The sequence below is a fragment of the Heterocephalus glaber genome, unplaced genomic scaffold (genome assembly GCF_053883595.1).
Source record: "Heterocephalus glaber isolate CG9 unplaced genomic scaffold, H.glaber_assembly_v1.0 deba00001543, whole genome shotgun sequence".
NCBI lineage: Eukaryota > Metazoa > Chordata > Mammalia > Rodentia > Bathyergidae > Heterocephalus > Heterocephalus glaber.
The window spans coordinates 4,840,180-4,857,817 of NW_028258336.1; the positions used below are offsets into that span (position 1 = coordinate 4,840,180).

General features: G+C 34.2%; 1 protein-coding gene across 5 annotated transcripts in view; it reads left to right on the top strand.

Annotated features, from left to right (window-relative positions):
* Srek1ip1 (SREK1 interacting protein 1) overlaps window positions 1–17,638 on the top strand; it is a 43,709-nt gene that overhangs the window by 3,770 nt on the left and 22,301 nt on the right. For 2 of the 5 annotated variants that reach the window (XR_015442351.1, XM_087189559.1), the window contains exons 3-5: window positions 6,564–6,640; window positions 7,000–7,047; window positions 14,563–14,706. Coding sequence is in view for 4 of the 5 variants with exons in the window: in XM_087189559.1 (XP_087045685.1) it covers window positions 6,564–6,640; window positions 7,000–7,047; window positions 14,563–14,706 (269 nt within the window). In the remaining variant the exon portion in view is untranslated. The remainder of the gene's footprint in view (window positions 1–6,563; window positions 6,641–6,999; window positions 7,048–14,562; window positions 14,707–17,638) is intronic. The other 3 variants (XM_021242988.2, XM_021242989.2, XM_021242990.2) reach the window with 3 other exon arrangements.

The window sequence follows — 17,638 nt, forward strand, 5'->3', positions numbered from 1 at the left end:
TTTTCAATGAATTTTGCTTTCTTTGGAAAGTTTAGTTTTCTTTTCTTTGAAAAATTGCTTTTCCATTCACAATTGTTGAAATTAGCTCATTTGTTGAAATCATGTCAATAATCCTCTATTCTCCATGAAGTGTTAGCATGGCACAAATAGCAGTATAAGTTACTGATGTGGTTGGCATGATTCTTTTGGTAGTTTCTTCTTCAGTGAAGTTTATACAGTCAAGCTAGGGAATTGTCAGATCATTCCAGTTTGGCATATAAAAGTGATTAAGAATGTATATACATTGCCATAGCATCTCAGAAATAGGAGAATTCTAAAATACTACATCCCATTGCTTTTCATTCCTAAACTAGGTTATTTCTTTTCTCCCTAGTTCATGCTACCCACTGCTGCTTAAGTAATTTTTCTAAATCACGTGTCTGAGCCTGTCATTCTTGGGAGACAGGAACTTAAAGTTTTAAACTTATGTCTGTAAGTTCTGTAATTCTCTTCAAGCCACTTAACCTTTCTGAGGTTCAGTTTTCTTTTGTCTGTGATAAAACGGTTGATTATTAATCTTCTAGATGTTTTAAAGCCAAAGCTCGCTCGCTGTCTCTCTCTACAGGACTGAAATGCATACTCCACTCCTGAGTGTGACCAAATAAGTTACTCTATCTGTTCTTTCTACCACTTTTCTCGTACATTCTCCTATGTGGCAAAAAAGGCGAACTAACCTACCTACCCGTATGCCTGTGTTAATATTATTCCTCCTTCATTATCCATGCCTACCTTTCCCAGTCTTTTTGCTGAAAGGTTTTTTTGTTTTGTTTTATTTTGTCTTTGAGACATGGTCTCACTATGTAGCCCAGGTTGACCTCGAACTCATGACAATCCTCCTGCCTCAGCCTCCCCAGTGCTGAAATTACAGGCATCTGCCACCATGCCTGACTTTTAGTTGAAAGTCTTGCCTGGCCCTTTTTCATGCGTATTAACAGAACTATGTGTCTTTTATGACATGTGGCACATTCTTTCATGTATTGACTGCTTTGGGTGCATTATCCTAAATAATCTAGTGTAGCATAGCTTTCTTTACTGAGGGATTTGACTTTATTCATTTTATGGTTTCTCTAACATACAGTGCAGAGTTATATGAACAATAGATATATAGTTAGAGGGTTGATCACTACAATTACTGTTGAGCAAAGTGCAGTGTTAAACTAAGCAGACTTATCGAGACAGTAATCTTGATTCTGCTTCATTAAATAATAAATTAAACCTTTTTCTTCTTATTTTAAAACAGGTAATACCGATAATATTTTTCTTCTCCTTCTTAGACAATTTTGTGAGGCAAGTAGAAGACTGAGTCTTATGCATTTATTTCAATGTTAGCTCTTTCATAGCAGTAGTTTAAACAGGTCTTTGATATTTTTATTTTTACTCTACTTTTTGGGAATCAAATGATTATGAAGACATTTATAACTAACTGTTTAAACATCTACTCTTTCAAAATATTTGCATCAAGGAATTCATGTAGCCTATTTTTTAAATTCACAAAAAATTCTAATTCTATTCTTTCTACTGTGCCTTTGTACAATATTTGGAATTCCAAAGAAAGGTATGTACATATAAATTATTAATATAAATCAGTAAGAAATTTCAAATATTTGAAATTTTACTTTACATTGAACTTCGATAGGATATATACATATTATATAGATATTAACACCTATATGGTATAAAATCTGGCCACAGTTTAAAGTTTAAAAACCCAAGAAATTGATGTTCTGTTTAAGGATTCCAGAATTATTTTAACTAAAACCATAATGGAATAACCATATATAAAGCTTATTTTGAAACAAAAGGAATCTAGTCCAAGCCAATTGAATCTAATCTAATTAAAAGTGAAAAGCATGCATCTTGTGACCGAGAGGTTTGCAATTTCTAATTATTTAATTCAAAGACAATTTAGATACTTAAGCTGCTTACTTTTAAATTTAAGTGATTATAGAAAATATTTGAGTCTAAAGAAAACTTAGACAGTTATCCCCAGAATCCAGAATAGACAATAATTAAAATATAATACTAAGTTCATAGCATATCTGTTAAAGTTCCCAGTGATTAAATTACTGACTTTGAAAGCCTAGATGATGTAAAATTCTGAAGAACTGAACTTAGGTCAAATGTGATGGTTTAGGATTCCTTTAGGGACAGTTGCAACCTGAGGCAGCTGTCAAGGACTCTCCTTGCCCTTCTCTCACTTTTTTCATTCCTTTTTTGTCCCTTCTTTTTGATCTTCTCTGATCCTTCTCTTTGCCTCTTTTGTCCTACCATTACTGTTTGTAAGTTTTCCTTCTGTGCTATTTACATGTGTTTAAAAAGTGCACAAATAAAAAACTACAGCTTGAAGAATTTTGACATATATATGTACATTATACACCAAAATACATATGATGGACCTTAGAAGAAATGAATAAAAGAATAATTGAAATCAAAATAAATTTCCTTCCTGTTATACAAATGACAGTATACCCTAAGCACTGTTGTGTATCTTGCTTTTTTCTCCTTATCATGTATCTTAGAGATCATCACAAATCATTAAAAACCAACTTCAAGGCCAGGGATTTAGTTCATTGGTGCCTCCGCCTGCCTCGCAAGCGCAAGGTCCTGAGTTTGATCCCTGGTACCAAAAAAAAAAAATGTTCATACTTACTTTTGTACCATAATTTATTTTGTCAGTGCCATATTGATAGATATTTAAATTATTTACATTATTTTATGATTACAAACAGTGCTGTCATGAATAACTGTACATAAGTTAATATATTTTAATGCAATTAAATTGAGAGGATTAATTGCCAGATGTGGAATTGCTGGATTAAAGCAGTGTGTACATTGAGTTTTGACAGATTATGTCAGGTTGCCTTTCAGATATGGTACCATACTAATATATACTCCTACCAGCAATGTTGAAGGAGTATCCTTCCCCAACACTGTCTTCAACCTTTTTTAATCTTTGCTATTGTGATAAGTGAAATGGAATCCTAGTATAGTTTTTAATGTGCATTTCAGTTACTATAATTAAAACTGAGTATCTCTTTATATGTTCAGTCATTTCTATTTGCTTGTCTGTGAACTTTCTGTTCAGATCCTTTGCCCATTTTTTTTTTCTCCTACTGGTTATTGATCTTTTTTGTAATGATTTCTTGGGTTTTACCCCATGGAAATAATTGTGTTTTGTTGATCTTATGAATTGCAAATATTTTTTTACAAGTATTCAAGTTCCTTTCTGTTTGCTTTTGGTGAATTTGCCATTCAAGCTTTTTCCCTCCATGGTCAAACTTAATGTTTTTCTTTAATGGCATTTAGAATGCAGGTAATGATTAGAAAGAAAAACTTCAAGGGGTCCAGATATTTCACTCTGAATAACTTTACCGAACTTCAGAAATGAATATAAAAAAGAACTGTATCTTAGTTACTTTCTTGTTCCTAGGACAGAATATCAAACACCCAAAGTTAAAAGAAGAAAGGTTTATTTTGGGTAACAGTTTATAGAGGTTTCAGTCCAAAATTGGCTGGCTCCAAGGAATGGTGGCATGGCAGAGAGGCATCACAGAGGAGAAACAGTTCATGGCAAAGAACAAAGTAGCAAAGAAACAAGTCCAAGCTACCCAAGTCACTTCTTTCTGCCCCTTTTATACTCTTATCTAGGATACTAGTCTTCAGGTGGGTGCCAAACCAGTCAGTGGACTAATTTAGTAATCACACACCCTTAATCCCAGCATCACACGCTAGATCCAGCCACCTCTGGAAAAGCCCCACCTATGACCACATAAGGCTTTGGGGGGACATTTAGACATAAGCCATAACAAACAGTATAGGAGCCTAAGTTGGGGAAATGAATAATTTAGTTAACTAAGCCTCACAGTATAGCCTTGCTATTCAATTGATACAGATTTTGAGTACATTTGTATTAGGCAGGGTTCTTGTCCCAAACAATAGAAAAGTACTGGTTAATTTAAGCAGAAAGGGACGATATCAGAGAGTTTACTGAATCTAAGAAAAGATTACAAGAATATTCAGAAGGTAGAAACAAATCAAAGGAACCCATATCCAAGGGTTCCCATACATATCCTGCATGAGCCTAGAATTGATTAGAACTGTTGCTGCAGGTGACATCAGTGCATCTAGAAGCTGGTTTCCGAAAGCAAAATGAACTGCTCCCATTTCATTATGTTATTTGTCTCAGATCTATGGTGTTATTTGTTTTGGATTCAGAGTCACAGATTGTTGGCCAGATAGTCATGAAAATTAAAAACAAATGAAGCTGAAATCTTAATTTCACCAAAAGCTGATAGGGAGTTATTGTATTTGGAATTCTTAATTTTTATTTCCTTTTCATATAAAAGTCTCAACTTTGTTAAAGAAGATGACCTGCTCAGAAACAGTTTCATGTTTTGTTCATTCTAAAAACATGAAATAGTTGTGTGATAGTTTTATCAGTGCTTTTTGTCATTAATGAGTTCAATTCTAATACATGTTGAGATGAGATTATTTCACATACGTCCATAGCAGTTTCAGTCTAGTCTGTTGGGGGAACAATAATAGTGCATTTAGAAGTTTTGTTCAGCATCTATGGTTTCTATGGAAACAGACTTAATAATGACCCAGAGTCTCTGAGCTTGTTTTTCTTCCAACATGCAGTTATTTTTCATAATGAAAGAGCCTCAGATTATATTAATCCAATTTTATTCCACAGTGGCATATACACTCTTAGACGAGCAGTAAAAATCAGGATTTGTGGAGAAAGTTAGCATGGGGAACAATGGTCAGCAAATTTATCTTTGATACATTTAAGAAATAGGAACATAATTTTAAAAAATAGCTCACTTGTACATGGTATTTGGTTAAAAAATACACAGATACTACAGTAAATACGGCACTTGACCTTTAAAAAGACCTGAAGTGTGTTTAGAAGTAGACTTCAAAAAAGCTGAAGTTTGTGAGTTGTTATGAAAGGGTAGAAGGAGAGCGTTGATATGAAGTTGATGAAAGGTTGTATCACCAGATGGGTGCTCCTCACAATACTGAGTTGAACTGAGGTTACTGGAGATGTTTTGAATATGTGTGTATGTTTTGTATATTTCTAGGCAGCTCACATCAGCTGGATCCAATTTTCTGCATTCACCTAAACTGTTTTCCTTGATGAAAGTCATGTACTCCATTATTCTCTAATCTAATCAGTTACATTAAAACAATATTTGCACCGGGGATTTAGCTCAGTGGTTTCGCCACCTGCTGCGCAAGCGCAAGGACCTGAGTTCGATCCCTGGTACCAGAAAAAAAAAAAAGACAATATTTGCATTTTTAAAACAAGCATTATAGGAGAACTACTTTTATTAGAACAACTCAAAAGTATATTTAAGAAAAAATTTAGGATTAAGGAAAAATAATGTTTTAACTTCTTACATTAAAAATTGGCTTAAAATTATTTCTCATTTAAAATTAGCATTTCTTATTATGTACTACATTATGTATTATTACATTGAAACGATATTCCTACTCGAAGGGTTTAGGAGTTAGATGTCCTTCATTAAGGAAATGGTATAATACTGGGCCTCTCAATGGTTGATTGAAAACACTATTGGAAGTTCAAGTTACTTTTAACTGTGTACGCATACAATGGATTATCATTTAGTCATGAAAAGAAATGCAATTTTGATACATGCTGTAATATAGTTGATACTGGAAAATATTCTGCTAAGGGAAATAAACTGTATTCAAAAGGACACACACTGTATGATTTCCCCATATCTGTGGCAAATCCTTAGAGTCAGAAAATAGACTAGAAATTACCAGGGGCTAAAAAGATGAGGAAACATTCATTTATTTAATGGGTATAGTTGGTGTTTGGGATAATGAAAATCTCTTAGAAATAGATAATTGTGTACAACATTGTGAATGTACTTAATGCTACTAAATTATATGCTTAAAATGACTAAATGGTAAACATGTAAAATAGAAAAATCAGTTTTATTTCATCTTGTATTTTTATCTTCATAATTACATACTGCTGAATTCACAAGGGTACTGTAAATATTTGTAAATACTTGTTAGAATTCATCAGAGAAAATTTATTTTCTCTTGTCAAAATTTGAGCATTGAATTTGGGTATTTCTTGCAGTACATAGCAATTACCATAAATGTTCTGGAATTCCATCAATTCCTTCAAGAAAGTTAGAGTTGTTTTTCTTCTAATGGAAGGCAGAAAAACATTTAACTTTATACACACACACACACACACACATATATATATACAACATTTTACGTATATATGTATATGTATAATTAATTATTATGCATTAGAGAGACAGATCAAAGTACCCTGAAATTTTTTCCTCAATGTTGTAGAATTCCTGAAATGTTTAAGTTCTTGGCTATAATACCTTATTTCTATTGAATTAGGAAAAAAATATGTTCTTGAAGTAAATGTTAAATAATTTGAGTAAATTAATTTTTAAGAGTGATACTAATTCATTAGTGTTACTAAAGTGAGTCATACATAATTTTTGTTTTTTCTTTTCAAGAAATTTTCGGGCCGGGGATTTAGCTCAGTGGTTCTGCTGCCAGCCTCGCAAGCTCACGGACCCGAGTTTGATCCCCGGTACCAAAAAAAAAGAAATTTTCTTAAAATGTTCAAATGGGAAGGGGAACAAGGGAGGGGGAGGCGGAAGGGAAAGGGACAAAAAAAAGAATAGAAGGAAAAAAATGGAAACAAAGCTTTTGTAAATAAGGAGAGGAAGAGGAGTTGAAGGGAGGGGAGGGGAATGGAAAAAAAAGAAGCAGCAAGATATGTCATGTACAGGCACAATTCCTTATGATAAATGTTATCATGTGTATCTAAAATATACCAATAAAATTTTTTAAATTGTGGAAAAAAGAAATTTGCTTAGCTTTTGCACATAATTAAGTTGTATTTTTACAAATATGTATTCCCTAAAATGTTATCCAATTGTATTTCAGGTTGCAACAAGGACAATGTCAGAGCAGGCTGTAAAAAATGTGGCTATCGTAAGTACACAAAAAAGCAACATTCTGTACATTGCTCTCACTAGAAACATTGCCTTTTTGAGCATATGCCTTACAATCCCATTTTCAGAGGCCCTATGTATAGTCCTTTAGCCCTAAGCTAAAGTGTGTAGCTAATTCAAAAATTCTCATTAGCATTAAATACCACTTTTTTTCCTTTAGGTAAATAAACCCAGTGGCAGATAGCTATGTATCTGATGACTAGCAAAGATGTCATGAAGTACAAATAGTAGTAGGATTTAAGAGTTTGGAGAAATTATATTTACTTGTTATGGAGTATGTCTGTGTGTGTTTTATTCCTTGTTTTCCTGGATGCTAGATGAGGAGGTCAAGGCATTGAAAACTATTTTTGAAGATTTCATGTTTCTTGAATTTACTTATCCCTTTGTGTAAGAGTTTGTCTTGGTTACTTTGTCTGTAAGACATAATACCTGGTATCCACAACTCTAAGGAGTAACAGTGTATTTTGGCTCAGTTTGTAGAGGTTTCAGTCCATAATTGGCTGGCTGTAAGGCCCAAAGGCATGGCAGTAGAGTCTTGCTTATCACAGGACATCAGAAAGCAGAGATGGGTATCCAAGGAGGTGGGAAAAAGATAGATCTTTCCAGGCCATGCCCTCCCCTCCCAGTGACCCACTTCCTCTAACCAGGCTTTTGAGCTATAAACTAATTGGTGTACTAGTCCACTAATGAGTATCATGCACCAGTGGTACAGTCACCTACCCAAAGCCCCACCTATTAGCACATGAGGCTTTGCAGGGGGACATCTAGAAATAAACCATAACAAAGTTTGATCTCTTCATGGACAAAAAATAATCATTAGTCTTAATTATGACTAATATAATAGAATGAAAAGGTAAACTTAAGCATGTGTAATTATATCCAATATTATGTATTTCTAATTTTATGCTGTAAAGAAATATCATTTCTATAGTTAAATGTAACAGTTCCTAAAGCTTTACTAATAGCTATTGCAACAGCATTTTCTGCTTTTTTAGTTTTTTGGAGACCTGTGTTATTATTAATACTGCAATTCATCAAAGACTTTTTTTTAATAAAAGGATGATTTAACAAAAAGATTTCTGAGACTTTAGAATAAAGGAGCACTCAGGATGTATGTTTCCATCAGAAATATACAGTACATTCATGCCAAGAGAACAAACTACATGCACCCAAGCAAAGCTCAAACATGGCTCTAGGGAAGGTTGCCCAAGTAGCAAAAGTGGGTATGTAGGTGCGCATACCCTTCATAGAAGTGAAAACTAAAGAATAGACTTGTGTGCAAGAAATGAGTAAAATGAAATATTTTCTCTTTTTAAATTTGTTTGCTTCATTTCGGTCACTGCTCATTTACATGTCTCATTTCTTTATTCAAGACTAGCAACCTCCCGTAGATAAAAATTCCTCAAAACCTAGAATGGAATTCCCTGTGTACTAACATCAGTTTATCTAGTTGGTTTTCTTTTAATACAAGACTTCCAGGAAAGCAATTAAACTCATTTTCTTGAAACAAAATATTTGTTAATCTAGTCTCCTTGTTGCTATTTTGTTTTAGATGACAATAGAAATATCCACAATAATGAGAATTTGAAAAGCCAAGTCAGTAGTTTTGAACATCTTTCCAAGTTTGGTTCTTTCTGCTTTAATATTTAGATCTTAGTATTGAACAATTTTTAATTTATCTCCTATGGAAAAATTTAGTTATATTTCTATTCTCTGTTAAAATTGTATCTCTACAGTGGTTAGAAATGAAGGTCTCCATTTGCATGTCTTTGTGATAGAAACTACCTTTTAAAAATTAGCTTGTCTTTTATTTGGGGGCTAGAATCTTTGTATTACTTGTATACAGAGAAGAGAGAGGCAGATAAGACCATTTGAAGTGGTTTTAGGGCCCCAAAATATGGGTAATCTTCAGTTAATTATAAGAGTGTTGTCTCTTTTTTGTTATGAAAATTGTGGTGTAAACTGTATTTTCAAGAATTTTAATACTCGATTGAAAAATATTTTGTCTGTATATTTTAATAGTGGATATATTGTAAAAAGTTTCAAGTTAAAGATAAATATGTTATAACACAGATCTCTCTTTTTCACAGCAGAATTTCTTCCACAAAATGCTTTATAAATTTATAGAAAAGGATTATGTCTATAGAGAATTCATTAGAATTTTCTGAAGTTGGCAACTTACAAAAATACCTAAGAACTACATGGACACTAACTTTTTCCATAGACTATCTCAAGTAATTGTGATAGTTCTCAGAAATCCGACTACAAAGCTCAGTAGAGTAGACTCAGTGGTTGAGCTTTTGATCCCAACAGCAAGAAATAAAAGTAGATCCTTAAATACCTTTAAGATTTTATTTAACTTCCAGATGCTAACTACTGACACAGAGTCCTCACCTACCTCTTCTTTGCCTGTGGGTCTGCTTATTGGTTTTTTTGTGGTGTGTGTGTGTGTGTGTGTGTGTGTGTATACCAAACCCACATCTCAAATACATTTTCTATTTTTTATAATTTGTTTCTTCAAAGAGAGACAAATTAAACTACTTATAAAGAAACTTGAGTGCAGAATTCTTCTGCCATTAAATCTCAAGTAGAAAATCTGTGGGAGTAGTTTTTAGTTGACAATCATGAGGGGTGGGGGCATTGAGGGTGAAACACTTTGATACTTATTATGTGGAGCTCAGTGATTATAAACATCTTATAACATGTTAAGCGTGTTGTCCTATAGTACAATGGAGAATTTTCTGGCCCATAATGGCAGTGATACCCTCTTTGAAAAACAGGTAGCTTTTCTCATTGTTTTAGAGTTTTACCCTATCTCTTACAGTTTTCTTGTCAATGCCTAATTTGACAGCTGCTTTGTAAAAACAGTTCATTTTGATCAGGTCTTTCCAAAAATATAGCTTTTGTTACATAGAAACCATTTTTTCTAGATTCTTATTTTATTGATCTAAATGATATTTGATTAAACAAATTTTAGAATAATTAACAGACCCTTGATAAGTAAAATATCAACTAGTGGGGTAAAATATCAACTGAGATGAGGTGAGAGAAAAGTGATTAAAAAGATCCAATACCAGGAGAAGCAAGAGTGTACAGCATCACATAAACCACAGAAGCAAAGATTTTTCAAAACTGAGGGGAAGTTGTCAGGTGCAATTTGTAAGAAATGAATTGAAAAATATTCATTGGATTTGGCAGGTAGGATGCTTTTCTGACCCTAGCGTGATCAGTTTAAGTAAAATTGTAGGTCTGAAACACTATGTAGATTCTAGTCTGAAGAGCTGGATAAAGTAGAAAAAGTCAGTGTAGTCTCCATTTTAATAAAATTTGCATGACAGTGATAGGAAACATTTAGTAATGCTTAAAAGAGAATATGGGTCAATGGAGGACTTTCTTTTTTTAAGCTATGTTATTGATACAGATGGAGAGGACATTGAAGGAGATAGTTACAGATACCAGATGCCGGAGAAGATTAAGCATGTTCCTCTAAGAGCTATGACAAGGATATCCCTTGAGCTTGAAGAAAACTAATAAGTATAGATATTTTTGGTGTGGAGACAGAAAGTAGAAGGAAATATTGCATGGTGATATCAATTTGGTTTCTGAATTAGACAGAATTGTCTCTTTAGTGAGAGAGTTTGGTGTAAAGATGTGAGAAAGCTATAAGTTTAAAAGGTAGGTAGAAATATTGGGGCTAAAAATTGTAGAGTTGCAAGTGTGGCAGGTGAAGATAGCGTGGCCAGCCACGGAATCTAGAACATCAGTGTTGAGAAGAACCATCCAACAACCTACACTGTCCATCTAATTTTATGGGAGGGCTTAGGGTAAAGAGTTTCAAAGATCTCAATGAGTGAGGCTGTTCAACTGCAGGGGCAGCTGAATGGAGAGTAAAGAACTACAGTTGGAAAACAGTACTGAGAAGCCTGGAAAATACAGTTAGTACCAAGATAAAAAAGGTGATTAACTACAGAGAAATATCCTCATGGAAGAGTCAAATTTCTCTTAGACAAATTTCTCTTAGAAGGGAGCATTCTGCCAACCGGTGAGCAGTTTATCTACCAGGGACTGAATGTTTCAGTAGCTACAGTAAAAAGACTTGGAGAGAAAGTTAATGATCAGCTAGGTGAGTGTCTCACTCACTTTCTCCTTGCTGGGACTCAGTATCCACACCAACGAATTAAAGGAGGAGATAATTATTTTGGCTCAAAAAGTTTAGAAGTTTCAGTCCCTGCATGGTTGGTGGCATTGTGGAAAGGTGTGGCATGGAGGAAAGTTGCTCATATCAGTTGGTAGCCAGGAAGCAGAGAGAGAAGTGAAAAGCCAGGGAGAGAAATATACCTTTCCAAGTCATTCCTGCAGTGCCTGTATCTTTTAACCAGACCCCACATCCTAAGAGCAAATCAACTATACTGCCCTCATAATCTAGTTACCTTTTAAAAGCCACACCTATGAGCACATGAAGCTTTGTGGGGACATCTAGATATAAACCATAACATACAATATATCTCCTTTTGTATCTGGCTTATTCCACTTAGCATAATATTTTTAAGGCTCATCCAGGTTGTAGCCTGCATTGTAACATTTTTCATAGGTGAATAATACTTCATTGTATAGATATACCGTCTTTTGTTTATTCATCTGATATTTGGTTCCTTCTACTTTTTGACTTATCAATTATGCTGCAACTGTTTGAATTCCTGTTTTCAGTTCTCTTAGGTATATACCTAGGAGTGGAATTACTGGGTCATGTGTAGCTTTTTAAAAAACCACTGAACTGTTTTCTACAGCAGCTCATTCTCACTATGATGTAGAACATACTAAAAATGTACTCCAGTTTCTCCACATCCTCACTTGTTATTTTCCATTTTTTAAAAATTCCATTTATGATAATCTGAAATATATTTGATAATTGTCTCTGATTCCACATAACTTCTAAAACCCTTGGAATTTCCTGAGTGTTAGGTTAATAGGAGAACCTTTTGTTATTCATAGCAAGTCCCTTTCAACCAAACCTGAGTTTATACTAATAAGATAACTCTTATTTGACCCCTAGTTAGCTTTAAGATAGGGGCTAGTTGCCAGAGGAACCAACCATATGATTATAAGATTAGACCTTTCAGGCCTGCCTTTAACCTTCTGGGGCTGGGAGAGGAACAAGGGGCCAGTGGTTGATTTCAGTCACTGATGGTCAACTATTTACTCAATCATGCTGTGTAATGGAACCTCCATAAAAATCAGCAAACTAACCTGGTGTGTGGCACACACCTTTAATTCTAGTGACTCAGAAGGCTGAGGTAGGAGGGTCACAAGATTGAGGCCATCCTGGGCATGTTAGCAAGACCATATCTCAAAATGAGAAATGGCAGGGTTTGTAGCTCAATGTGAAGGCCCCGAGTTCAATCCCCAGTACCACAAAACCCATGAACTACAAGGTTTGAGTCTTTCTAGGTTAGTGAACACATTGAGGTGCTAAGAGTGTGGTATACCCAGAGAGAGCCTGGATACTTCATGCCTCTTCCGCACACTTTTCTCAAAACATCTCTTCCATTTGGCTGTTTCAGAGTTCTTTACATTATAACAAACTGTTCATAGTAAGTAAGCTGTTTTCCTCAGTTTTGAGAGGTATTTTAGAAAATGACCAAACTTGAGGAGGGGATTGTGGGAACCCCCTGACTATAGCTGACCAGTCAGAAGTATGGTTGGCATCTGAAGTAGAGGAAGTCTTAAGGAACTGAGCCCTTAACCTGTGGGGCCTGTGCTAACTCCAGATGCTGTCAGAAATGAATATAATTGTTGGATTCCTAGTTAGTTTCCATAGAGTTGGAGAACTGGTTACTGGTATGGAAAAAACTCATACATTTGGTGTCAGAAATGTTATGAGATTTCAGACCACCCTAACATATGTGAAAATGTATTTCATTGTGGCTTTAATTTGCATTTCCCTAATAATGTTGATTTGTGTGTTCATGCATTTATTGGCCATTTGTATTTCTTTTCTGTCTTTTAAGTCCTTTGCTCATTTTAAAACTGGTATATTAGTTCTCCATTACTGTGACCAAATATTCAACAAAATTGACTCAAAGAGGAAGGATTTGTTTGGCTCACAGTTTCAGAGGTTTCAGTCATTGATCAGCTGGTTGGATTATTTTGGGCCTGTGGTAAAGCTGTACATCATGGTGGAGGAGAGTTGTTCACCTCGTGGCAGTCATGAGGCAGAGAGGAAGAGAACCTAAGAGGAAGGGGCTAGGGAACAGATATTGTCTCTTAGGGCATACCCCCATGACTCACTCTCTTCAATCAGGTCAGTCACGGTCAAGAAAATTGAAAGACTAGCACCCTAGAGAAAACTTGATGTGTATGTACAAAGAAATGAGCAAAATACTGTAAGTCCTAAGTTTCTATCAATAGTAGGTTAAATAAATGAATATGATTTTTATACAGTGGAATATTATTTGTTAGATAAAATGAAAAAATCACATTTACTTACGTCAACATAGGTAAGTCAAAACATTGAGTGGCAGAAACAAGTTACAGAATGATAGGTATAATTGCACTTACTTTTTAAAAATGCATAATACAACATTTTGTGTGGGAATAATAGACACCAATATCAGTGTAGTTACTTTAGAAGACATAGAAACAGAATGAGATAGAGGCAATTTCAAGGTAATGTAAGCTCTACCACTCTGTGTGTATGTATGTGAGCATACATGTGTGAGCTTTTCTTTAAAATAATTAAAATGAATGTGGCAGTGTTAACAGCCAAGTGATAGATATGTAGGCACTGATTATATTATTTCTTATACTTTTTCAGATGTTTAGATTTTTGTTAAAAAATGTATGTATAGTAAGTAGGCAACTACTGTAGTTTTCTTATAGGGACAATCTTTAAGAAAGTGATATCAAATTAAAATTTTACATGTTCTTTAGGAAAGTGTATTTAGTTATATTAATGCCTATATATTACTATAACAGTTTTATTTTATTTATTTATTTATTGGTACTGGAGATCGAATTCGGGTCCTTGTGCTTGCAAGGCAGGCGGCGGAACCATTGAGCATTAATCCCCGGGCCTATTCTGACAATTTTAATTAGATGAAAGTTGTGTAATTGCATGAGTACAGCAGTCTGAGAAGAAAAGGTATGGGAAGAGAATAAAATAAAATCTCAAGTATAATTTTTTTGTATTTTGTTTATTTACTTTTAGATATTACTGTAGTTTTAGAAAGGGAAAGTATGGTAATTCAGTACTCTATGACCCTTAAGAAACACTGCTCAAAGTGCCTATTGAATTAGAAGTTCCAATAAAGAAAGAAAAATTTTTCTTGATGTATTGTGTTCGGGGAAAATAACCAAACTGCCACCAACTAAATAAAAGTTAAGTTTTTTATATTATTGAAAATATAATTGGTTGCTTACCATGAAGCAACAAAGCAAAAAATATACACTGTATTTATAGTTTTATTATTCTTATGTCTGTATTTGTTTTACTTAGCTGGTCATCTGACTTTTGAATGCCGCAATTTTCTCCGAGTAGACCCCAAAAGGGACATAGTTTTGGATGTCAGCAGTACAAGCAGTGAAGACAGTGATGAAGAGAATGAGGAACTAAATAAATTGCAGGCATTACAGGAGAAAAGTAAGCAATCTTTTTCTTTTTCCATTCTTTAAAAGTGTTTCTTAAATGTTCTACTATGTTGTATCATGCTTATATATCATACTTATTTATCACTAAGATAGCTTTTCTATTTTATGTAAGAATTACTGTGTAAGTTAGAAAATGGTCTTTAACATTGTAAGTAATTTGCCTAAGAATAAACACTGAGCAGAGATATAGCCAGGAAGCAAGTCTCTTTCTGACTCCATAAACCATATTTTGCTTTTTTGTTGTTTTTTTCCCATTACACTAGGCTGTGTCACATGGTTTGCGGAGTCTAATTAAAGACTTGGTTTCTAGCCCCATTTGACCATTTTTCTAGTATATCACTTTCAGAAAGTCTTTTAACCACTCTGAACCTCAGCTTCTTTTGTAGGATGAGACAAAGGATATCCATTGTCAAATCATACCCACAAAGATCAGAGTTCTTAGCTGGTATCGAGCTTTACAAATGATTTCTAGTATACAAATAATCATGAAGTATAGGCAAAGCCGTGACAGATGTTTTCTTTCTACTTAAGGTCTCAGTTTGGTCAAGATTAACGTGTTTCTGTATTACTTAAAGCAAAATAAAATTTAATTGTGAAACACCTTGTATATAAAATGTCTCATTCTTACAATGAGATTTTTAGGGCAGAAATGTAATGCTTTAACTACTTTATAAACTACAAAATTTCATATGGTTCATATCACACAGAATTAAAGTGTAACTTCTTTAGGTATGGTCTCAGATGTGGGATGAAAAGAGTTATAAGTATTAAACTAATTTTAGTTTAGATCATCAGAAAAGAAAAACAGTGCCTTAAAACAAAATAAGGACAACGGTATCTACTTCATAAAGGTTGTTATAAAGACATTGTATTTTTAAAAATTTAACCTTTCCATATCATATTCAGTTAGGTAAATAAAGAAGTGAAATGTATGGTACTAGAGCAAGATGACAAGACAGAAGGAAGAGAAAATCTCAGTGCACAAATGAGTCATACTACATATGAGTATACACAAGTTCAGAGGAAAGATAGTTGATTGAATGTATACACTTTTTGATTCCTACTGAAACATCACTAAACAACAGTAGGGGAAAAAACTTTTTTTGAAATACCAGCTTACAAGGACAGAAAATGAGACAGAAGCCAATAGCAAAATTTTGGAAACTGAAAAGAAAATGAGTTAATGATAATTGACTACACACTTGGAAAAGCTCCATCCTTTAGTAGTATGGGATGCTTAAAAAGTAACTTGGTATACACTCTGAAGCCCCCTAAATACATGATAATTAGTATTCATGGTTATCTCTCTAAGTGAGATTGTGTGAGTTTAAGGCTAAAAACAGAAGGATTAGTCTCAAGGACCTAGATCCTCAGTTCCCTCACCTACGCACTGAAGCTGAATGGCTTCCCCTCATCACCTGCATGAAGTACTGAAGATTTTATTTTCTAGACAGGATTTTTAAAAAAAGGTCTTCATACTGGAACACAACATGCACAAAACAAGGAGTAAGCTAAATGTCAGATACAGAATGCTGATAACTTTCCAGCCCTCTCCTATTTGGTTCCAGACATTTATCACTGAAGCAGAATATTAGCAGACTCTTCTCCAGGAATCTGACCATTTAAAAAGAGAGACCTTAAGATTCTGGCAGCAGTAATTCTTCAAGAATATGACCTAGCCAGATTACTAGAAAAGGCCAATGTTTCAAGTTGCTCAGAGCTTCTAGTCAGCTTTTAGACAATCATGAATCAACAGATTCTAAGACTCTCGTGAAATATGGGCATGCATCATTAACAAAAGGGATACATTCAGAGAAGTATATCGTTAGACAGTTTTGTCATTCTCCAAACATCATATAATATATTTAATACAAGGGGCCAGGGATTTAGTTCAGTGGTTCCCACACCTGCTGTGCAACCGTAAGGTCCTGAGATAGATCCCTGGTACCAATATATATATATTTAATACAGGCCTAGATAGTATGGCCTATTGCACACCTAGGCTATATTGTATAAACTATCATACATGCGGCCTCTCATTGATCAAAATATCATTATTTGGCACATGGCAAACACACAAACAGGCAAATAGACACACACACTGGACTTGAAGGATATAGACTCTTAAAGAATATAGACTCTTGAAGGATGAAGAAAATATAACAAAAATAACTCAGGAAGCATGAATATGGTACTATAAAAGGCCCAAAAAGAGAACATTTGGAAATTTAAGATGACATGAAAAACTTCAGATAGAATTGGAAAATAGTTTAAAGCATTATTTGGCATGTGATGGTATATATACCAAAGCGTGCACGCGCGCGCACACACACACACACACACATACGCTCGACTTGAAGGATATAGACTCTTAAAGAATATAGACTCTTGAAGGATGAAGAAAATATAACAAAAAATCACTGAGGAAGCATGAATATGGTACTATAAAAAAAAGATTCCATGGAAAGAACATTTGGAAATTTAAGATGACCTGAAAAGCTTCAGATAGAATTGGAAAATAAAGTTTGAAGAAATCTAAGAAGAACAAAAAAAAGAGTGGAAGGAAAAAAATAAAATTAAAGTACCAGTGTAGGAGAAACTTCACTGAATTGAGTTGCAGATGGAGAATTAGTTTTCAGATTGTGTTCCACAACTACCAAGTATCTTGGACAGTGATAAAAATACACGTACACCATCATGGAATTAAACAGGTCACCAGTGAAGGAGAAGCTTCAGAATAGTTTTAGATTTCTCTAAAGCAGTGCTAGAAACTAATAGATGTGGATAATGCTTTCAGTTTTTTTTGAAGGAAAATTATATTCAAATTAGGATGATTATTCCCAACCAGATCACTAGCTGGATATAAAAGTAAAATATGTTTTCACATATTTCAAAGTCCCAAGGAAAATGTACTTCTTACATAC